General features: G+C 29.8%; 1 protein-coding gene across 1 annotated transcript; it reads right to left on the bottom strand.

Moving 5' to 3' along the window:
* Positions 1 to 23,574: 23,574 nt before the first annotated feature.
* On the bottom strand, positions 23,575 to 25,310 carry LOC112280566 (ethylene-responsive transcription factor WIN1). The gene is made up of 2 exons (XM_024516199.3): positions 25,084 to 25,310; positions 23,575 to 24,664 (listed from the first exon to the last, which is right to left on the bottom strand). The coding sequence occupies exons 1-2, from the start codon at positions 25,161 to 25,163 to the stop codon at positions 24,085 to 24,087; spliced, it is 660 nt and encodes a 219-aa protein (XP_024371967.1). The 5' UTR covers positions 25,164 to 25,310; the 3' UTR covers positions 23,575 to 24,084.
* Between the last annotated feature and the right edge of the window lie 112 nt (positions 25,311 to 25,422).

The following is a 25,422-nucleotide window of genomic DNA, read 5'->3' as shown; positions in this document are numbered from 1 at the left end:
TTGAAAATTTTTTGGAATGAAAAGCTACTAGATGAAGTTTATCATCTATTTGCATTTGTTATAATACGACACCCAAAGCAAAGTTTGATGCATCGATTTCCATTAAAAATTCCTTAGAAAAGTTAACGTGATACAATATTGGTACAAAAGTAAAGGCTAACTTCAAAGTTCCAAAAGATGCTTCAGCTTCTTTGCTCCATTGAAGTTCGTCTTTGCAAGTCAAAAGTATAAGTGGAGCTGCAACTTAAGAAATGTCTTTGATGAAGATCCGATAATAGTTGACAAAGTCCAAAAAACATTAGACATCTCTTATCATTTTTGAAATCTTCTAATCCATAATTGTTTAAACTTTCTTAGGATCCATCATAAGTCCATCATTTGAAATGATGTATCCTAAGAAGTTGACTTGAGTAGTATAGAATACATACTTTTCTATCGTGGCATAGAGTCTCGTATTTCTTAATTTTTATAACACACCACAAATATGAAGTTCATGTTAATCTGTATTCTTAGAATAGATTAAAATATCGTTTACATGATAGATAAAAAAATCATCTAAAAACTCTCAAAAAACACCATTTATTAGATGTTGAAAAGCTGCCAATGCATTTGTAAGTCCAAAAGACATGACATTGTATTCAAAATATCCATACCTAATTCAAAATACATTCTATTCATCTCCTTCTTTAATACATACTAAATTATATACTTTCTATAGATCTATTTTTGTATAGATCTTAGATTGATTCAATTCATCAAAAAGTTTGGATATCAAAGATAGAAAGTAACTATTCTTAATAGTGATCTTGTTGAGTCTTCAATAATTAATAGATATTCGCAATGATCTATTTTTCTTCTTCACAAATAAGATTGGAGCTCTTGCTGGTGATTTGAAATGGCATATGAAATTCTTTGTCAGATTCTCTTTACTATATTCCTTGAATTCAGCTAATTCATTTTGTGATAAACTATAGATTGATCCAAATGGCAATTATGCTCCTCTTTGAAGGTCAATTGAACAATCATAGGGACAATATTTTCGAAGAGTATCCACATTCTTCTTCTTAAATACATCTTGAAATTCTTGATATTAGCTGTGAATGCCACTGGAAGTCTTTGCGTCATTAAAAATAAGTATGGCATAAATGACACAAAGTGATCCTTCTTTTGCAGCATGTAAAAAAACTCTTATACCTATAAATGTAGGTTTAATTGTGCTAAACTTATGTCTTTCTATTGGATTAATTTCACTCTTAATTATGCATTTAGAAAAGTCAAGGGTAGGAGAAATTCAATCTATATAAGAATTATACTTTTCTAACTATAATAAACCTAAAATAATTGAATTAAAAAGAGATCTAATTATATTAAAGATTATGCAACTATTATGATCATTTGTTGCTACTTCTATGGGAAGTGTTTCATGAGTAATATCTCTAGAAGACAACAAATGACCATCTATGACTTCTACATGAATAAGTTTGGTTTTTTATACTAATAGTATTTTATGACTTTTAACAAATTCTACGTCTAAGAAACAAGCTGAGGCTCCTAAATATATCAAGGTTGAGATTTTATAATTATTAAATCTTAAACTTAAATCTATTATAAAACAAGAAGAGGGTTTTGAAGAGAGGATAGGACCTTCATTAAAAATTGTACAAGATTCCAACTGCACTGTCCCTATTATAGTTAGAATTTTTTTTTTTTTTGATACATTGTCTTTTTTGATAGATGTGCTTCTCATTTTGTGATTTTGTTGTTTCTTTGGATAATGTTGAGTAATGTAATTAGATTCTCCACAATATAAGCTCAATCCTTCTTGAGGGCGACAAATCTTTTCTTGTTCGGTAAGAGATTTAAAATATATTGCATTAATTTGTATATCTTCTACTTCTAAATATATGTATTGAAGAGATGTTGGTATTGCCATCAAATTGTAGTAACATTGAGGTCTGTTTGTATGATTCTCAAATCGAAATTTAAAAAGTTGATTGTCGAATTTTATAGCAAAGTCAATTGCTTAACTCAATGTTTGAGAATCAAGTAAGTTGAGCATCAATTTCTTTACTTCATATTATAATTCATAGAAAAATTGGCTAATAAGTGCAATATCATTCCACTTGATATCAATTACAAGTTGTCAAAACTATGAAATATATAATGTTACAAATCAATTTTTTTGTTGTAAAATATGGATCTTGTTGGTTGCAACACAAGTTGCATCATGTTCTCCATACATGGTCTAAAATTTTGCCTAAAATACCTCCAAATTATCCAATATTGGATTTGGTCCTTCAAAAAAAGATGAAAACCATGATAGTGCTGAACGTGAAAGAAGTGTATCAATGAATCTAACTTGTGATCCTGGAGTTGGATAGTTTTGAGGTTGAAGTTCAATCATAAGTTGTACTTAATTAATAAATCCTTAAAATTTAGATCTTGTACCATCAAACTTCTTAGACAAAGTAACTCTTAGTTCTCTAATACTTGAAGGATGTTTTATCATAGATAGAGGGACATGATTTGGTACAAATATTGAAGTAGCTCTAATCATTTCTATATCCTCACTTCTTGCTATTTTTGTTGATTCTTATGGTGGTAAGCTAAATTGATGCATCGCAAGCATCAATTCCCTCAATTGCTTTTGTATTTGTGCCATTGCATTCTTCATTTCAACAAGCTCTGCCATAATAATATTCAAAAAAAAATATCTAATACCACTTAAGATAAGTAGAAGAAAGGACTTGAGGACAAAAAAAATACTAAGAATAATAGCAATTTAGAAGAAGGTAATCCGTAACTTCTAATATACTTATGTCTTATTATGAGAAAGGAGTAATCTACTTTTAATCAAGACAAGACAAAGCTCTGGTATTGTAAGTGTATTCTTATCAATTTATAAAGGACATGAACTAAAAGATGATGCATAAATTAATAAAATTTGTGTCAAAGAATGATATTAAAATAGAAATAAAGAAGTACGTATATTAAAAAAAAATAGAATGGCTTATTGCCAAAAGATAAGAAAACTTGAGACTCTTAAAACTAGACTAGAATCAAAAAAAGAGTTGACAAGAGTGAAGAAGGCTTTATTCTTGTCTGTATATATACTATCTAACTAGGTGCTACGTGGCAATGTTCTTTAGAGCTTCTAATATATGTTGAATTTGTAGGACACATGCCTTGACTTACAAGGAAAATTTTTCTATGTGTATGCCACATAGTTAGATTAGTTTTCAAGCTAATATGTGTGACACATGGCCAACTTGTTGACAACTTTTTTAATCCAAAAAGTCAATTATAGACACCTATAAAGTCAAAGCACCATCTATAAAGCTTCTAAGAAGCTTTTATAGAAGATATTATAGAATTAACTTACTTTTATCTACTTCTATTTACTTTTACCTATTTATATAGGTAATTACTAGTTTACATGTCTATATCTATAACATTTATTTGACCAAAAAGTATGTCTTGGCTTTAATTAGCCTTATTGATTACAAATAGAGAAGGTCCAATAATACTAAGTCCTAATTTTTCCATAGTTCTCAATAGCATAATGTTTAAACCACTACCTCCATCAACAATGATTTAAGGTATGATTTTATCCACTATAGATACTTCTAACTCAATTGCCTTCACTTCTTGTGCCTCTTGAATAGTTCTAATATTGGCTTAGATTTTTTTAAAAATTTTTTGGTGTCTTTTAATGAGAAAGCCTATTTTAAAGTTCTTTCTCATTATTGCAAAAATCTCCAACAATTGACGAATTATTATGTTTGCCTTGGTTTTTTTCAAATCCTCCCATAAATCATATGATCCAACTTGATTCTTACTTTAAGATTGAAGTGGAAAATTAAATTCAAAGTCGGAAACTCTAGGGCCTTTCTACTCTTTTTTAGAAGAAATTTCTTTTGTCTTAATATTTTCTTTTGAATTTCTTGGAAATCTACTTGGCTTAGATTCAAGGACTTGAAATAATTCCTTAGAATCTTTGATACTAGCTATTGCCTCTTTTGTAGCTTCATTCAAATCCAAAAAGTGAAGAAAATCTTTTGAATTATTTTCACTATCAATTGAAGCAGGAGGACGAGTATATATAGACCTTGTCATAATTACCAAAGCTTGCATTTTAAGAAGCTATTTATCCTTATTAGATACTTCTTCATAAGAGATGTAATGTATGTGAGAAGATAATTGTTGATCTTTAAGAATTTGAGAATCTTGTTCTTCAGTTGGTATTTTCAAATACCTTACATCTTGTGAATTTCTTCCCTCATTTTATTGGCCATATTAAGGTTCCACACTCCTATACAAATGTTCTTGAAAATTTCCTATATTTTAAGCATGTATAGAAATAAAATTGGAGATTTTATGGTCTTCTTTCGTCCACATTCACTCTTGTTGCTTGTTAATGTCTTCTACTACCCAAGCTATTTTCTTGGCCTCCTCTAAATTATCTGGTCTTCTTTTGAAGATCTCTCGAATTCATCCCTCATTATTAAATCCTTAAATAAAGATATGGATGAGAGTATCATTCGTAAGAAGAGTTTTCACAAATCTAATCACTATAAGTTCAAATTGCCAAATATATTCAAATATTTCTTCTCCCTTTTCTTATCTCAAAGAAAAAAGGGCTATGAAGGCATTATTTTGCCCTACTTTTGGCTTGAACTTTTCTAAAAATGCTCTCATGAGCATGTTTCAGTTCTTAAAGATTTGAGGAAGGTGGCTTCTATATCATTCATAAGCTCCATCTTTTAGAATACTTGAAAATCATACAAGATAATAACCCGAATTGGTTATTAAACATGTCATGAGAAGTTCTATGAATCTCTCCACGTGTGCTAATGAATCATTGTTTCTAGTCCCTTTAAATATAGGGAGGTTGTAAGACATAGGAGTTGCTTGTAAATCTTTAAGAATTACTATTGGCGAGTCTTTTTTTTGAACCAAGGGATTGATGGGTATAAGGATCAACATAGATTCTCTTTCACATTCCATTGGAGGAGAAGGAGGTGTTGACCCTACTCTTTCTTGATTTACCTCTACAATTAAGTTATGAGAGTTAAGATCCAATCATTTCTCTCTTATTTCCTTGTCCATACTTGATTCAATTGAATTTGAAATAAAAATATCCTCTAATATTGGAGATGAGGATTGCATGTCTAATTGTTATATCTGTACTTTTTTGAGCTTTGGTTTGTTTTTTTGGCCAATAGATCCAACGTTTCCTATAGGTGAAGATAGATTGGATTGCTTAGATCTAGTGGAACGATATATCTACAAGACTATAAACATATCATTCAACTTAGCATAATTTTTAATCCACCTAATTTCTCAACAATTTAAATGCTTGATTCTTCCACTTGCAATCTACTTAAGTACCTTCTAACAAGGAAGAGAAACAAAACAGAAACAACTAAAGGAAGAATGCTTGCCTAAGTATGACCTCAAGCAAGGCTATTCCCGACTTTAATTGCTATACAAAACTACTATTGTGTGTGAGTGATCCTAAGCAATCTTAGTTGTGAAAAAAAAATTCATACCGGAACAGCAAGGAGCCTAAGCTCTCTTTTTTTCTTACTTTTTCACAATAAGACAATTAAGAAATTACCTACTATAACAATTAAAAATAAAGGTTACATTACAAAAATAATTCTTTGCAAACAAATCACATCACATTGAAGAAGGATTCACCTAATTGCATCTCTAACCAACCTATCACTTGTTAATAAACTTCTAAAATATATGACTCTTTTCTTAGCCGATCTCAAACTAAACATTCTAAATAAGGGTTTAAGGTGTAAAGATAATGGATTAAAGGTTCTATCTACCTTCGTCCATCCACATCTATAAGAGAGATTGAAAACTTATCTTTCTTGCGTCTTCCTCCTAGATTCTACCCTCCAATTCCTAGCTCCCACTCCTTATATTCAAGTAATTTTCTAAATTTTCAAAGAAAGAATAATTGACAAGGTTCAAAGACTTACATAGTTGCAAGCTATTAATACTTTCTTTCTTTCTTCTTGTACACTTTTACCTCAACCACAATCTGTATTAGCAAAATAAATTTAAATTCAATTAAGTTTGTTGAAAAGATACTCACCTTAGATTATGATTTGAACTTGTTGGTCTTCTCTTTTCTTCTATTCTTCTTTTTTACTTGTTTTTTCCAAATTCCTTCTAGCTAACTTTTCTACCTATCTCTTCTTCTTTTGTTGATGAAGAATTCTCTTGAGGTTCTTGTTGAGTTTCTTCTACACTACTTTCTATGAATAGAAGGAATACAAGGGGTGGAAGGAGTGATTAAATTTTCCTACCACTAAAGAAAAGCCCTGAACTAAAAGTTCACAAGGATGAAAAGAAATGATACGAGGAGTCGAAGGAGTGATTAAATCCTCCTACCACTATAAAAAGCCCTCAACTAGAAAAATTACAAGGAAGGGGGTGATGAAACCTTGAAGGCAAACTCCACCCTTTATACTTGCAAGTGACAACCACCTAAAGAGAACAACCAAAACATGCTAATACTAACATTTAACTACTCGAATTCTACTTAGGATTAGAAATAACACTATTGCAAAGACATAAACTAATGAATAAATAAAAAATAAATTAACTTACTTCAATACATAAAACTATCATGCATGAAAAAAAATAAAAAATAAAAAATAAAAAATATTAATATTAATAAATAAAAATTAAATTAAGAATTAAACAAAAAAAGAAAATATAAAAAGATAAATAAAATTCAAAATAAAAGTCAAATTAAAATAGAATAGAAGTAAAAAAATAAATTAAAATAATTAATTAAAAATAAATTAAAATTAAAAAATAAAAATAAAATTAAGAGTTAAAAACAAAATAATATTAATTAAGAATAAATGTGATATTAAAAGTTAAAAGTAAAATTAAATATTAATAGATTTTTATTTTTATTATTAAAATAATTTATTTATTTTATCATTATCTTTTTAATTTTAATTTTAATTTATTTTAATATTTTTTAATTTTTATTTATTTTTATTTATTTTTATTTTTATTATTATTGTTTATTTTTCTTATATTTTTAATTTAAGTTTAATTTTTTATATAATTTAATATAATTAAGACAAAAAATTTAAAACACAAAGTTTACAAGTATAACAAAAAATCTATAATGTAAATGAGTGAAAAGGTAGAAATCACTAACCTTAATTGTATTCCGCTTAAGGCAGCAATCCCTCTCCACTCCAAAAATCGCCATAATTTTAATTTTGATTCAATAGCACCAAATTTTGCACCACTAAAATCTCAACTCTAAGATTCTTGTACTTAAAATTTTCCAATATTGAATTGTCACCAGGCACTAAGAGATGCCTTTCTAAACATGAGGTACATGAAACTACCAACACAATGAACCCCTTTCTAGTCTAAAACTCACTTTAAAGTCATATCAATTCCAATTTGAACATGCAATAGCTTTTTAGAAAGTTCACATCAAGATACACAACCTCAAAAAGTTTGAATTTGAAACACGTACCAAGTTAAAATTGATTGATGAAAATCCGAGAGTAAACCAATAATCAACTAAATAATAAAAAAATTACTATCTTGTAAAGTAAGAAATAGAAATGCTTTGTTTCTACTAATAAAGAAGAGATGTAGAACAATTATCAATGATAAAGAGCTACTTGAATTTTTCACTCAACAAAACTAAGCACAATCAATTATAACAAGCAACTTCACATCCACACACACCCATTAGAAGCACCATCTCCCAGCAAACGCACCAAAATGTGAGTGTAAATTTTCACTCTTCAACCCAAGTTACAAGATGGTCTCAATTCAGAGATGCTTGTAATTAGTGGTATGAAGTAAAGTAAGCAAATAACAAGAACAAAAGAAGAACAACCACAAAGCAATTGAAATAAATGACATGAAGCAATTATAACACCCAAAATTAAGTCATAGTTTGTTCACTGTATTTTTACCTAGTAAAAATGAAAGTAAAAACATAAAAATTATATTTTTAGATAGTTAATTTTATTATCTTTCCAATGACGTAAGAAACATGTAAATCCGAATTATTATGAGTAAGTTATGAAGTTTTAAAGATATGTAGTAAATAATTGAAAAGTGAAGTGAAAATATTTTATCTCAAAGGTAACTTACTTATAGATCAAGGGTTCGAGCCTCACCAAGGCTCACATATAGTGCATAAGGGTGTTTTAGAGAGGCCACAAAGCCTTAGTCTTATCCTCCTAACCACCTTCAAGGTGTTACAACCCATATTGGACTTATACACTCCCCTTCCTACAAGGACTACACTAACTGCTGATCCTCCTATTTTCTACTAGGACCAACATTTTTGCAATTTTGACCTCACCATGGCGTTGAAAAATACCCAATTAGCCTAGGAAACTTGTGTAATCCTCAAATCTTACTCCATTTCTTCATAAAGGCTTCCAAAGTGGTAAAACTCATTTTTACTAAGATCTTAAAAATTACTCTAAAAATTCCTAATAAATTCTAAATAAATTCTAAATAAAGTCTAAAAAATTCAATATATTTCTATAATACTAACATCCATTTAAAGATACATTTTTCTACCTTGATAGTTTTTGATAATAATAAAAATTAATTTAAATCCACTATAAATCCTATTTTTTATATCAATAACTAAAATAACATGAGGTTATTTCTCATGCTTCTTCTAACTACTAACATTTATAGTTTTTACAAGAAGTACATATAGATAGAAGACCAATATAAATATTGGTCTTAATAAATAATCCTTAATATTCAATAATAAAATAAAAATACTAAATCAATAAGGATAATTACCTCCAAGACTTACTAAAACTCCATTTCCACCACTAACATTCTAATTTTTTTATTATTCTAAGGATTTCTATACTACTCACTATATATTATAATTTAAAGTATTCTAAATGTATATTTTTATCCTAAAATAATAAGTGAATCAATTTGATGACTCACACATGGATCACATAGTTAGCTTGTTTTTCAAGCTACCAATATGTGTGGCTCATGGCCAACTTATTGACCACGTTTCTAACCTAAAAAATCAGTTATAGACACGTATAAAGTCAAAGCAGCATCTATGAAGCTTCTATAGATGATAGTATGGAATTAATCTACTTTTATCTAATCATATAGATAATTATTGGTTTACATATATATGTCCATGACATTATTCTTTTTTCTAGTGATGAGTTCCATGAGAAGCAATCTTCATATATTGAAGAAATCTAAGTTGTAGCAATTTATATTTGCCACATATTCCAATCTTTGTTCTCTTTGAAGATAGTTGATATGCCTTCTCAGCCATCAATAGTATTTCATATTAAGGCAAAAAAACTACTTTTTTATTTGCTTGTTGTTTAGACCTTCGTAACTTCATTCAAATAAAATATTTGAAATACCGTCAGGAATTGTTTCTATTTCTTATAAAATCACCAAGCATAGAGAATCTCTTCCAAAGTCATGATACCAAAAATGTGGTATCTTGCTATTCATTCAAGGAAGAATTTGTCGTTCTTAAGGATCTTAATCTCAATTTTGTCCTTGTGAAGGTTCTAACAATCGCAATGTCTCATATACTAAGTCTGCAAATAAAAGTTTTTGAATTGAATTTGTTGGTTGTTGGTTTTCCATCTTCCTAATATCTTAAATAAATAGAAGCTATAAAGAAAGATAGAAGATAGAATGTAATCTTCTTTAGACCTTGTTTCTTCTATAGCAAAGACATACTATTCTCCATGTTGATTTGGATGGATGTCATTGATGAAAAGCCTCCACCGTCTTTGCAACATTTGCAAGATTTTTTACTAGCTCTTGTGTGCATTAATTAATATCATATCCATGCCAATGGACAAGATATTCTAATTTATTTTGGTACTGCCTTGAGTTTAGAACTTCTTCTACTTTAAACTCTTCAATATTGTCTACTTCTATAGAAGGAGGTAGAACTTGTGTTCTTCTTGGGATATTTATAGTCTTATATGCTTTAAGAAGAGACATATGGAAGACACGATGGATCTTCATTGCCTCCAATAGATATAATTGATAAGAAATTAGATTGATTTATCTATAAATAAGAAAAGGTCTAAGTTTGTGGTAATCCAACTTATCACAAGGACAAGTAGGCTTGATATTACAACAAAGCAACTATATCTTGTTTCTTACATTAAATTGTAGTTGTTCCTCTCTATAAGCATTTATATTGATCTTTTGTTGTTCTTGAGCTTCTTTTAATTACACCTTTATTATTGCATATAGCTCTAATAAACAATTTGCCAAACCTTTTGTTATAGGATTATCAATTTTTAAAAAGTATAAACTATCAAGTTATGAATGGTTACCATAATTGATAAAAAAAAAAATGTTTCTTACGTAGAAGAATGCATCATATTATTATAAATAAACTTTGCCAAAGGCAAGAGAGTTTCTCAATTGTCTTATTAATAATTGATGGTACAGCTTAAGTACTGCTCCAAAACTTAGTTTACACATTCTATCCTTCTATCAGTTTGAGGATGAAAGGTTGAAGAAAGCTTTATGTCTACCTTTAAAATTTTAAAAAGAATTCTCCATAATCTTAATAGAAATTGTTTTCTCTTATCCAATATAATATCTTTTGACAATCCATGATATTAATAGATATTATCAAAAAAAAGCTTGGCAATTTTTTTACATATAATAGATTTTGTACATGGTACAAAATGTATCATTTTGGTAAAATAATCTATTATCACAAATATAAAATCACACAAATCTGAGACTGAAAGATCCATAATAAAATCCATAGAAATAGAAGACCATGGTTGTTCTGGAATAAGTAATGGTTGAAGAAGTCCATAAGGTCAATGTTGAGGAATTTTTGATCTTGAACAAATTTCACACAATTGAATAAAGTCTTTTATAGCCTTCCACATTTGTAGCTACTAAAAATCTCTAGATATTAGCTTCAGAGTCTTGTTGTATCCAAAATATCTTGCTGCTAGAAAGTTGTAATGTACTTGAAGAACACATAAACATGCTTCTTTTTTTGGCACATATAAGTGTCTTTTGAAATAAAATAGGCTATTCTTGAATTCAAACTTAGAAATATCACGAGACTTAGAAGAAATATTCTTAATATTATGAACAAGAAGATCAAAGGATATACTTGATTGAATTTTTTTAAGAAAAGTTGAATCAATAGTCAATGTTGATTTCACTACTTGAAGATGAAATTGTTCTGGTGTCAATAAAATTATCTTTTATTGATAAAAAGTTACATCTCTTTCTTTAGGTATAAGATAAGAATGTCTAGAAAAGGTATTGGAAAAACCTTATTATTTTCCTAGTCAATAAGTGATATTGAACTCAAATCGTGACAAAAACATACTTCAACAAGCCTGGCAATGATTCAAAATATGAGCTAACATGAAATACTTGAAGTTCTTATGATCAATATACACGATGACTAGACTAAAAGCACCTTCTATATAATAATGCCATTCTTGAAAAGAATCCACAATTCTAAAAAGCTCTTTGTTGTGGATCTCATAGTTAATTTTGGCTGTTAAAAATTTTTTGGAATGAAAAGCTATTGGATGAAATTTATCATCTATTCCCGTTTATAATAATACAGCACCCAAAGCAAAGTCTAATGCATCTATTTTCATAAAAAATGCCTTAAAAAAGTCAACATAATATAAGATTGGTGCAGAAACAAATGTTGTCTATAAAGCTTCAAATGTTACTTCCGCTTTTTAATTCCATTGAATTTTGTCTTTACAAGTTAAATGTGTAAGTGGAGTTGGAATTGAAGAGAAGTCTTTGATGAAGATTTAATAGTATTTGCCAAATCTTAAAAAACATTGGATATCTCAGATCGATTTTGAGATCTTTCAATCTATAATAGTTTAAACTTTCTTAGGATCTATCATAAATCCATCGTTTGAAATAATGTAACCAAAAAAGTCAACTTGAGTAGTGTAGAATACATACTTTTCTAACTTGGCATAGAATCTCACATCTCTTAATTTTTTTAATACACAACGAACATGAAATTCATGTTCTTCTATTTTCTTAGAATAGATCAAGATGTTGTCTAAATAATACACAACAAAATTGACCAAAAACTCTCAAAAAATATCATTTATAAGATATTAAAAAGCTATTGGTGCATTTATATGTCCAAAAGGCATAACATTATATTCGAAATGTCCGTACTTGGTTTGAAATGCAATCTTCTATTCATCTCCTTCTTTGATGTGTACCAGATTGTATGCTCTTTATAGATCTATTTTTATATAGATCTTAGTTTGATTCAATTAATCAAGAAGTTTAGATATTAAAAGTAGTAGATACTTGTTCTTGATGGTGATCTTGTTGACTCCTCGATAATCAATACACATCCACAATGATCCATTTTTTTCTTCATAAATAGAATTAGAGCTCCTATTGGAAATTTGGAATAGCATATGCAGTTCTTGGCTAGATTCTCTTCAATATACTCCTTGAATTCAGCCAACTCATTTTGTAATAAATTGTAAATTGGTTCAATTGGCAATTGTACTCCTTCTTGAAGGTGAATTGAGCAATCATAGGATTGATGTTCTGGAAGAGTATCCACATTTTTTTCTCAAATACATCTTTAAAATCTTGATATTGGATTGGAATACCACTTGAAGTCTTTGCACTATTAGAAATAAGTATGGCATAAATGAAATAAGGTGATTGTTCTTTTACAACATACAAGAAAGCTATTGTACTATAAACATAGATTAAATCGTACTAGACTTGTGATTTTTTTAACCACGATAAAGCTAAAATGATTGGATTTGATAATATGAAATACCACAAAGCTATTATGACCATTAGTTATTACTTCTATGGGAAGGTTTTTATGAGTAACATCTTCAAAAGAGAACGGGCGACCATCTATGATTTCTATGTGAATAGGTTTAGTTTTCTTTACTAAAGATATGTTAAGTCTTTTAATAAATTCTTCATCTAAAAAATTCGCTAAGGCTCCTGAATCTAACTAGACAAAGACTTTGTAATGTACATGTCCTAAAATAATGTTTAATGTAAAAGAAGGAGAGGGTTTTGAGGAGAGAATAAGACCTTCATTAGGTATTATACAAAGTTCCAGCCACAAGGTCCCTATTTTAGTTGGATAAACTCGTTTTTCAATATATTTTCTTCTTTGACATTCATACTCTTCATTTTATAATTGCATCATTTTTTTGGATAATATTGAACACTGTGCTTACATTCTCTATAATATAAGTATAATCCTTCTTAACAACAATGAATCTTTTCTTGCACAGTAAGAGGTTTAAAACATATCACATCAATTTATATATCCTCTACTTTTGAATGATTGTATTGAAAAGGCGTTGGTATTGCTATTGAATTATAGTAATATTGAGATCGACTTGTCCGACTTTCAAATCAAAATTCAAAAAATCAATTATCATACTTCACAGCAAAGTCAATTATTTGACTTAATGTTTGAAGATCAGGTAAGTTGAGCATCAATTTATTTACGTCATATTATAATCCATGGAAAAATTGGCTAATAAATAGAGCATCATCCTACTTGATATTAGTTGCAAGTTATCAAAATTATGAAGCATATAATATTATGGATCAATTGTCTTGTCATAAAATATGGATCTTATTGGTTGCAACACGAGTTGCATCATGTTCTCTATATATGGATCAAAACTTCATTAAAAAAGCCTCCAAATTATCCAATATTAGATCATATCATTTAAAAAAAGATAAAAACCAAATAATATTGAATCTGAAAGAAGTGTACTAATAAATCTAACTTATGATCCTAGAGTTGAATAGCTCTCGGATTGAAGTTCAATCACAAGTTTTACTTGATTGATAAATCTTTAAAACTTGGATCTTGAGCCATCAAACTTCTCAAGTATAATAACTCTTGGTTTTCTAGTAGCGGAAGGATGTTCCACTATAGGAAAAGGAACGTAATTAGATGTAGATGTTGAAGCAGCTCCAATCATATCTATATCTTCATTTAATGTCATTTTTGTTGTTCCTTGTGGTGGTAAATTGAGATAATGCATTGCAAGAATTAATTCTCTCAATTATTCTTAAATTTATGCTATTGCATTCTTCATTTCAATAGGCTCTACTATGATAATACTCAGAAAATAAATGTCTAATATTATTGAAGATAATTAGAAGAGGGAACTTGAGAATAAAAAAGATACTAAAAATAATATTAGTTTAGAAGAAGGTAATCTACAACTTCTAATAAGCTTATTTCTTATCAAGAAAAAGGGATAATCTACTCTTAATAAAAATAAAAAAAAAAAAAAAAAATAAAAAAAAAAAAAAACTCTAATATTATAAATATACTCTTGTCAATCTATCAAGACATGAACTAGAAGAAGATGCATAAACTTGAAAAATTTGTGTTAAAAGAAAAGTGACAAAATAGCAATAAAATAATATGTATATTGAAAGAAAACTGAAATGGCTATTGCCAAAAGACAAGAAAACTAGAGACTCTTAAATCTAGACTAAAAGCAAGAAAAGAGTTGATAAGAGTGAAGAGGGCTTCACTTTTGCCTCTATATATACTACCTAATTAAGAGCTATATCTTGATGTTCAATAAGACCTCTAACATGTGTTGACTTTACAAAATACATAACTCAGCTTACAAGGCAAGTTTTCTATGTAAGGGCCACATAGTTAGCTTGTTCTTCAAGCTACCAACATGTGTGGCACATGGCTAATTTGTTGACCACGTTTTTAACCTAAAAAGTCAATTATAGACATCTATAAAATCAAAACATCGTCTATGAAGCTTTTAAAAAGCTTCTATAGATGACATTATGGAATTAACCTACTTTTATTTAATCATATAGGTAATTATTGGTTTACATGTGTATATCCATAACAAACAATCATGATGTAGATGAATCCTTAAAACAAGAGAAATTTTTAAGAAACAAAATAGATATTGATAAAAAAATCTATTATTATAAATATAGAATTATATGAACTTAAGACAAGAAGATTTGTAGTGAAATCCATAGAAATAGAATTCCATGGTTGTTTTGGAATAGATAATGGTTGAAAAAGTCTTTAAAGTTGATGATAAAGAGTTTTAGATCTTGAACAAATATCACATGATTAAATAAAGTCTTTGATTTTCTTTCATATTTCAAGCCACTAAAAATCTTTAGATATTACATCTAAAATCTTGTTGTATCTAAATATCTGACTATTAAAAAGTCATGACAAGTATGAAGAATAGAAGAGAAATTAAACCTTGAATACTTCATGTTCCTCTCAAGTTTAACTTTACATGTTAGGCATATAAGAAGAGCCACAACTTGAGACAAGTTCTTAATGAAGATCTTTTAATAATTGACAAATTTCAAAAAATATTACATAACTCTTATTATTTTTAGAATATTTCAATTCATGATAATTTGGACTTCTTTTGGATCTATTATAAGCCCTTTGTTGGAAATGATGTATCCTAAGAAATCAACTTAAGTCATAAGAAATACACACTTTTCCATATTAGTATAAAACCTTGCATCTCTAAGTTTTTATAACACATGATAAACATGAACTTCATATTATTTTGTATTCTTAGAGTAAATTAAAATATTATCTAAATAGCAAATAAAAAACTCACAAAAAAATCTCATTCATAAGATGTTCAAAAGTAGCTAGTCTCTTTGTGAATCCAAAAAATATGACAATATATTTTAAATGTCCCTACTTATTTTGAAAAGTAGTCCTCCATTTCTTTTTTTTGATGCAAACTAAGTTGTATGATTCTCATGGAACTATTTTTGTGTAGATCTTTATTTGATTGAGTTACTGAAGAAGTCTTAAAATCACAAGTAGGAGATACCTATTCTTCATGGTAATCTTGTTAAATCCTTAATAGTCTATATGCACATCTACAAAGATCCATATTTTTTCTTTATAAATAAGATACAAAATCTTGCTAGAGATTTTGAATGGCATATGAAGTTTTTAGCCAAGTTCTCATCAATATATTCTTTTAGTACAATCAACTCATTTTGCAATAAGCTATATATTGGTCCGCATAGTGGTTGAGCTTATTCTTGTAAATCAATTGAATAATCATAAGGTTGATTCTCTTAAAAAATATATTCATTCTTTTTTTCAAAAATATCCTAAAAATCTTGATATTGACTAGAAATACCATTTGACATCTTTCCACCATCAAAAATAAGCATGGCATATATAGTAAAAGATGACCCTTTTTTTGCAACATGTATAAAAGTTCTTACACCTATCAATAAGGATTTGGATGTATCAAGCTTATATATTTTTATTTGACCAAGAAAAATTTGGATCAAGCTATTAAAAAATTTAAGGTTATAAGAAATTCAATCTATTTGAGGATTATACTTTCTTAACTAAAATAATCCTAAAATAATCAAATTAAAAAAATATTTTATCACATTAAATATTACTATGCTATTGTAATCTTTAACTACTACATCTAAAAGAACAATATCATAAGTAATATCTCTAAAAGACAACAAACGACCATCTATGACTTTTACATGTATAATTTTAATTTTCTTAATTAACAATATTTCTTGGTTTTTGACAAAGTCTTTGTCCATAAAACATGTTGAAGCTTTTGAATCTAACAAAGCTAAGACTTTGTAGTTTTTTGGTCCTAAATAAACTTCTATTATAAAACAAGATCAAGAATTTGAGGAGAAAATATGACCTTTATTAGGATTTATCCAAGATTTCAACCACACTGTCCATCATGTAGCTCAAAAAATTTATTTTCCAACACACAGCTATTTATTTTGGCAACTATGTTCTTTATTTTGTAATTGCATTGTTTTTTTAGACAATGTTAAGTAATATATTTAGCTTCTTTAGAATATGAGTACAAACCTTCTTGATGACATCAAATCTTTTTTTTGCTTCGTGAGGGATTTATTACATACTACATTAATTTACATTGGTTTTGACCTTGATGAATAAGTTTTTGAAAACTTTGAAGCTGCCGTCATTACTTAACTTGTTATTTTTCCAACCAAGACTTTGTTCTTGACACCTTTCAAATAATTAATTTTCATATATAATGGCTTGAGCAATAAATTTTATTAAAGATTTTTTTCATTATTAATAACAAATCTTTAATGTTATCCTTCTATCCATATCAAAATTGATTAATAAGGGCTTTGTCATTCCAATCCACATCATATGCAAGGTTTTGGAATTCAATAGCATATATGGTAGTTAATTATGATCCTTGTTATAAAAATAAGAGCTTGATCTTTGCTACTCTTTTTTAATCATTTTCTTCAAATGTGGCCAAAAATAATTCTAGGAATGAATTTAAATCATAAAATAGTCAAAATTCCTTTTCTAAAAAAGATACAAAATTGGAGAGAGCACTTCCAAATAGAAGTATGCACATGAATCCAACTTGAATAAATCCATTGAGATATTGGAAGGAATGCACTCTTAGATAGAGCTTGACTTGTTAAAGAAATCTTCAAAATTTTGATCTTCTTCCATTAAACTTCTTGAGCATACTAGTCCTCTCCTTGTCATACTTACAAAAATAAAACTTCCTAGATTTAGTTATGAAGTCAATCTATTTGCTTCTTTTAATTGTACAATTTCTTAATGTAGACTCTGAACTCCTTCTCTAGGGGTAGAATTAGTCTTTTTGTAGTTGATTCTTATGATGTGTGAAATTTCCATTCTAAGAATGGTGATAAGTTCATAAAGATCTACAATAGTTGCAAATCTATTCTTACTTTTGCTAAGTATAGCATCCATGATTTTTTCTTCCATTTCAAACAATTTAATAAAGCCATAAGTCAAATTAGAAGAAGATAATCTATAACCTCTGATATCAAATGAAAATTTCTACAAAGAAGAATAATTTGCTTTTTTAAAAGAAAATATTACTGTTAAAAAACTAAATAATTTTTTTTAAGGTGGACAATCGACAACCTTCAAAATACAACAATAGAAGTAAGATAACCCATTCACTTATAAAACAAGGTAAAAATAATGAATTAGCACTCTTGTCAAACAGTCAAGGGCATTAATCTTGAAGCAAGAAATCCTCAATATACTTTTGTGTCATTCAAAAGAACTAAAAAATCACTCAAAAATGATATACTATTAAACTAGAATGGCTATTTCCGAAGATAAGAAGATTAGAAAGTCTTAAAACAAGACTAAGGACTAAAAAGGCATTGGCAAGAATGAAGAAGACTTCACTCTTGCCTCCATATTTATTCTCTAACTAAGAGCTACATGGCAATCTTCTATAGGACCTCAACATGTGTTGACTTACTAGATACATGTTTTAACTTGCAAGATAAGTTATCTATATGTATGCCACATAATTAGCTTGTTCCACAATCTACCAACACATGTGGTATGTGGTTAACTTGTTGACCAAGTTTCTAACCTACCAATCAACTACAAATATGTATAAAGTCAAAACCGCATCTATGAAGCTTCTACAAAGCTTTTGTAGAAGATATTATGAAATTAATCTATATTTACATACTTCTACTTAATCATATAAGTAAATGTGTATGTCTCTCACATATTGTGATATTGATTAAAAATAAATAAAAATAGATCATATGTGATGTAATAAAAACATAAATCTTGACAAAATTTTAAAAATATAATATATTTGTAGATAACTAAAAGAGATGAAAAAAATTAAAGAATATTTTATGTATACATTTTTTTAAAATTAAAATAGATACTTTAAAATATAAAGAATTAAATAGTCTTAAATTAAAAATTAAATATAGCATAAATATAAATTAAAATATCTATATTTTATAAAATTCATAAATAAACTTATTCCAAAAAAATTATTTTACTAAAAATTAGATATATTTTTGTTTTGATGTATTATTAGATAAATCAAAAAGTGACTTAAAACTATATATTATTTAATTTATTTGAATAATTTTATTTAATAAATATAATAAATCTAAAAAAATTAAATCTAAAATTTTATAATATGATGAATTAATTTATTTTTATAAATTTATAAAAAATATTATTATTTATATACTTATATAAAATTGATATTGATTCTAAAGTTTATATATTATAAATATTGTTTTTTAAACTATTATTAAATTTTTTTATATATTACAATAAACTTCAATTTTAATGGCATCAAATTTTATAACTTCTATTATTAATTATTTTTAGAATTTATAAAAATTTATTTAAAAAATTATATAATATTATAATGAAATTGTATAATAATCTTTAAAAAATAAAAAAATATATTGATATATTTTATAAGAAAGTTGATTATTTCTTGATTTAGTGTATAATAATTAAGTAAATTTTCTAGTAATATATTATTTCATATTATTGTCTATAAAAAAATAGATCAATTAATGTATCATACCATTTTCATATTAATTATTAACTTTTAAAATTATTTAGTATGTGTATGTAGAAAAAATAACGTCTTCATTGTGAGATTTAAATTGTATAAGTTCATGTTTAAATTTTTTTATATATTAAATAAAATCTTGCTAAAAACATATCAAAATCATTCTATATTATATTATCTTATTCCAAAAACAAAAAAAAAAAATCTAAGATTGAGGTTGATCTAAATTTTGCCTATATATGATATTTAGATAAATAGTATTATCCTTTCTCTTTTAAATTACGGATATATTCATTTTAGAATGATTTTTATTAGAATTTGTAAGTAAGTAAAACATCCAAAGAAAAAACCTGATTTTTTATTGAGCTATAGAAATATTTTTTATTAATTTTATTACTATATAAAAATCACCTAAGTGTGGTAGAATATATTTAGTTTGATTTTATATTTTTTTAGTAGTATAATGTTTTCTAAATTTTAATAATATTAGTTAAATGAATTAACCTTCTTAATTTAAATTTTTAATTATAAAATTACGAAAAAAATAATTAATTTTAAGAGCCCATTATGAAGAACTACAGCAAGATTTACTGGCCCTCTGAGATTCCCTGGCTAAATGAGAATTCTGGAACACCATAGTGATATCAAAATTGCTGAAATGTCAATTTTACTAAAGAAAACTAATATGACCAACAACTGGTAGGTAATTGGGTGTATGAGTTCTATGTGGATTATGACACCTTGGAAGTAGGTTGAAGGATAAGATTAAGGCATCAAAACCCTTGTACATACTACTTGTGAGTCTTTTTAATAAGCAAAAATTAAGTGAAGCTAGCCTCTAATTTAGAGTGAGAGGTAAATTTTATCTTCACAATACACTAAGTGGGTAATAAGAGCTTAAGATCTTTTGCATACTATAAACAATCTTTGCCATAGATACAAGATTTTTTTGCTTTATGTATCTTTATAAAATTTAAAAATAGATACATCACAAAAGATTTTTTTCACTCACTTGTTATATTTTGAATCTCAAGCATAGGTGGTGGGAGGAAAGAAATGACAAGAAAAGAATGAAGGATATATAAATCCTTCTAAGATTTGATTCTAAAAATAATGGTGAATGAGACAATATTTATTTACATTAAAGTCTAATGATTTAGTTGTGCCAAAGTGCTACAATAGTCTGATATTATATTTAAGATGCTTGATAATCATATGTAGTTAAAAATTATGAGACAAAAATAAAAAATTTAATTTTTTTATCATGAAATACTTAATTTACACATTTGTTAAAATCCAAATACAATTAGAATATTTTGTAAATATTTTACAAATAAAATTTTGAGAATAAATTATGGATACAATTATGTGTAATTATTTTACTTCTAAAAATATTAAAAACAATTCTAATCACTTTTAGGCTTCTTCTTTCCTATTCAATTTTTTTATATTAAATTAAAAATTTGATACACATGGTCCTTGATTTCAAGGCACCTCTATTAACAAAAAAATATATAAAAATAAGTAACAAATTTATACTGCTCTGTACTTTCTTTTCTTTTCATTTCTTTATATAAAAAAATTTGTTTCAATCTTTTTTTGTATATATTTATGTATATGCACTGAACTTACCATATAACTTGTATACTTTATTTGAATGGCTAACATTTGTTGGTATTGAAACAAACAAATTATGTTCATCTCCATGATTGTTTCTACAAATGTTAAGTACACTGCACTGGTCAATAGTTATTGTTGCTTTTATTCAATGCTTCAGTTTTCATAACATTTATAATGTGTTTTAAATCATTAATAACATGACATTCACCAACATAAACATTCAAGGCCGTTTTCACATTATGTGGAAAAATAAATAAAATAAAATAAAATAAATACTATAAAATACTTGAAAATCACCACTGGTTTAAAAGGAACCAGAACTTCAGAAAAAGAAAAACAAGTAAAGGTAACAAAAAATGTCAAAACCCACCAACCAAAGACTTCATGTAAATATGTATATAAATATGATTATATATTTATATATCGAAAATAAAAGTGAGAAAACAAATGATCAATTAGGCATTTAAAACAATACCATGACATGAGTTTTTTCCATCCATTTGGAGAAATAGGCTATTGTGTTGTGTTTAAAACAAACAAATATAATCATACTTAAACTCATCAAATTGGTTTTTGAACACAATTCAACCACATGTGTCAGAGTTAAATTACCAAGGTCAATCAACTTCTTCATTGCACTTCATGTTGTACCACTCATAGATAAACTCATAGCTACACCTGTATTTATCCCATCAATTAAAACAAAACAACCAAGCAAAACAAAACAAAACAAATTTTTACAACCACTGATGAATTTATTTATTTTACTCTGTTTTATATATCTTTCTGCAATCCCCACACCCAAAAATAACCCTCACTTAATTCAAATTCAAACAATGAAAAATCAAACTCGTATTACATTACATAAACAATACAAGCTCTAGTGGGTGTGGGGGGTGTTAGTTAAAAGTCTAGGGGGGGGGGGTGTGTTTGTCCCCAAGCATGATTTAGCAGAGAGGGCCTCCATTTCTTTCCATAAATATGGCCTACCATGAAACAAGGCAATATCAAAGGAAACTAGAGAACCCCACAATATCCCCCCCCCCCTTTAATATCATGTCCTCCTGCATCCCCTCAGAGCCGAGGCCAGGTGGGCCTCCCCCATCCGTTCCTTCCTCCAACCTGGGCGATGCGACGTGGCAAGTGCGAGGGCCGAGTGGGGATATTCCACATTGGCCCCTGGCTTGCGTGGCGTCTTTGGATTGGTCCACTTTCGAACGGGCATTCGATACAGTCCTATCAGCTGCCCCTCTTTCACTTCAGCGCTGCCCGTGAGCGCATCTGTCTGCCCATCCCTCACACTGCCCCCTTGAAAGCCCTAAAATAGAAAATGTAACATGGAGTCTGTCAGTCAGGCAAGCACATTCTAAAATCATGGCTGTGTGTGAGTGGCGGCACGGTGGTGGATCTTTAGGTTTCTATATGGGGATGGGATTGAGGGAGGGAAAAAATAACAAACACAGAAGAACAAAAGGATGGTGATCCCCCCTCTTTGTGTTTTTATTATATATATAGTCCTATGTTGCCCCACTGTGCCCTCTTGCCCCCAAATTGCCTTCCAAATAAAAACAAACCAAACCATGTTGTGGGAATGAGGAAGGCATTGCTGCAGGCTTCCTTCATGTTGTTGTTTTTGTTGTTGCTGTCTTAATTTAATTGAGAACATTCACATTAAAAAGCAAATTTATTCTGTTTTTTCAAAAGTGTATCGTGCATCTAGAAAGATTGGTTTCAATGCTATCTTCTAAAATTATGAGGGAGAAAAAAAGGACAGGATGGTCTTGTGTCACTATTGGGTATCAAACAAGAGGAAATGGGGTTGAGAAGAGTATTTGTTCAAGGAAACATGGAATCCAATATCTTCCCATGAGATTGGCAAACCAATCTGTGATCCCTAAAGCCATTTCATAGCACCAGTTGAGTATTATATTTATTTGTTTATTTATTTCAAACAACATGGTGAACTGTGTAGTAGCTTGGATCCATCCCCTAGTCCAGCAAAAATCAGATCCACAAATTTAGTCATTAACATAAAGCAATGTTGGCCACTAACACATATCAATGCAGTTCAGCTATGAAACTTTTTAGAAAGATCTCAACAATGAAATCTCTAGAATGAAATCTCAGGAATGAGCACACGCGACGGCTTCCTTCCAAATTACCACACTCCAAAATGAATTCTCTGAACCATTTCACTCGTCCAATAGCCCCCTAATTAAGCTCTTGATTCAGCTCTGAAACACCCCAATTAATATCCTCTCCCAGTGCTGAATTGTGAAGATGTGGGTTTTGCACTGTTTTACGAAACCTCATTCCAATTATCATTGACATTATTTTTCTTATTGAGAAGCAATGCACTCTGCAGGCAAGCTTTCAGATGAGATCATACTGAAATCCAAAACTTGTGGCAATACTCCAATCGTATGGCCCCGCATTGAAAACAAACAATTCGACGCCAAAAGGAATGAAAAAATAAAAACACATGCTGGGCTAGATAGATATGTGTATGTGAAAGTGTGTCAGTATTTCTTCATTAGGATACGATGCCGCACATCTGTGTGTGTAGGTGTGTACATTGCAGCATCACGTCCGAGTCTCGTCTACGCAGAAGCTAGCTATTGAGCTTCCGGCGAGAGGACTCCCTGTGTATTTGTGTCTGTCCATGTGTGTGTCCGTGTGTCGATTACGGTATTCTAGACTCCCAAACCCATCCCACCCCTCACTCGCTACTAACTAGCTACACTGCGATCTGGGTTGTGATACTCTCTCTCTCTCTCTCTCTCTCATCTTGGTGTCGTAATTGAACAATCACTATTGAAAATCTCCAAAAAGGTGGGCAGGTTGCAGAGGCAGCACGGTTCGTTTCGCATGGAGGATCGACCGAGGACTGATAAAGTCGCCCTGTGTAAGCGCCATTCCTCTCCAGCTCAACATTGTTGCATTTCGAACCTTTTAGTCTTGGCGCAAGTGCAAAAGAAAAGAAAACCAAAAAGTAAAAACCACGACCGTGGGATTAGTATCCCGAAGCTGTAAGGACAGAGCAGGGGCTGCTGGAACCGGAATCAGACATCGTCGGTGAGTTGAAGGAACCGTAGAATTGGCTGGAGGTTTGCCAGCTGAGAAGCTCTTCGATCATTTCAGCTGCGAACTTGTCTTCTTCCGAGATGCAGCTATCGCTGGAGCTCGCTGGTTGTGGCTGAGCTTGAAACGAGTCGGCATTGTCATCGAAGTGCTCAATTCTCACCAGGTTGGATTCTAGTGGCTGCGAACTCGAAATCTGGTTCTGGCATGATCCTAGATTGGATTGCTCCGCATGCTTGAGTTGGCAAAGACACGGAAGCGACGACTGAGACATTCGAGAGGAAGACTTTTTTCCCTGCTGAGCGTCGGGTTGCAGCGACTGCAAATACCAGCGCTGGAGCTTGGCCGTGAGAGTAGCGGACAGCAGTTGCGACTTGGGTCCCTTGGACGCGTGCGGGTCGTAGGGGAAATTGGTGCGCGCTTTCGCCCCGCACATCAGCCTTGCCGCTTCGTCATATGCGTGCGCAGCATCTTCAGCAGTCTCGAATGTACCCAACCACACCCTGGTCTTCCTGCACGACGACAAAGTATCAGCTAATGCACATTTCTATCAATTTCACAAAGTGCAAACGCCACATCTCTCCGTAGAATTGCACATCAGTTCCCACATTGTGCAGAATTGGTACTCTTGCACCACTAGCGCCCATCCTCAACCGCAATGCCGGTGGTAGCAAACGAAACAATGAATTCCCTTTGGTTTTCCAAGGAACTGCGGATGCATTCAGCTGATTCCGAGACACTCCAGACTCGCACTAGAGAGCACTACTTCGCAGTGACGCAGATGTGACTCCATATCTTTGAAAACAAGGGCACAAATTCTCGCACTATACAAGCTAGCCCCCCACATTATCCCAATACATAACACACATCTGGACACGGTGCATTGAGGAGGGCGAACAAGGTACGGAGTGATAAGATGACTGATGCTTACAATTGAGGGTGGCGGATCTCGGAGACCCATGATCCCCAGTGCCGTTGTCGCACTCCTCGGTATTTCTGCGGCCTGCCCATGGTCTGTGGATGCTATTCTCCTCACTCTCTGTCTCTCTGAATGGAGAACCACCAAGCTCCCAGAGTTCAGAGAGTACCAATATTGGAGCAGATAAGTAGCGAAGGGCGCAGTTACGCAAGACTAGAACTATGTCACTGACAACATCAATGTTCGTATAAGTATAAGAGTCCTGAAAAATCTTCCATAAAAAAATCATATTTCTGCGAGTTCCAAGGTTTCCCTCTACAGAGCCTTTTTCTACTTGTGCCGTGGTTTCGC

The sequence above is a fragment of the Physcomitrium patens genome, chromosome 1, assembly GCF_059467195.1.
Source record: "Physcomitrium patens ecotype Gransden chromosome 1, ASM5946719v1, whole genome shotgun sequence".
Classification (NCBI taxonomy): domain Eukaryota; kingdom Viridiplantae; phylum Streptophyta; class Bryopsida; order Funariales; family Funariaceae; genus Physcomitrium; species Physcomitrium patens.
The sequence above is the reverse complement of the archived record's forward strand: the minus strand, read 5'-3'. Positions and strand labels throughout refer to the sequence as shown.

Excerpts from the sequence above, each read along its gene's own strand:
- LOC112280566 (XM_024516199.3), bottom strand. The coding sequence starts at position 25,163 with ATGGGCAGGCCGCAGAAATACCGAGGAGTGCGACAACGGCACTGGGGA. Across the intron at positions 24,665-25,083 it reads GAGATCCGCCACCCTCAATT|GAAGACCAGGGTGTGGTTGG; the intron begins GTAAGCATCAGT and ends GTCGTCGTGCAG.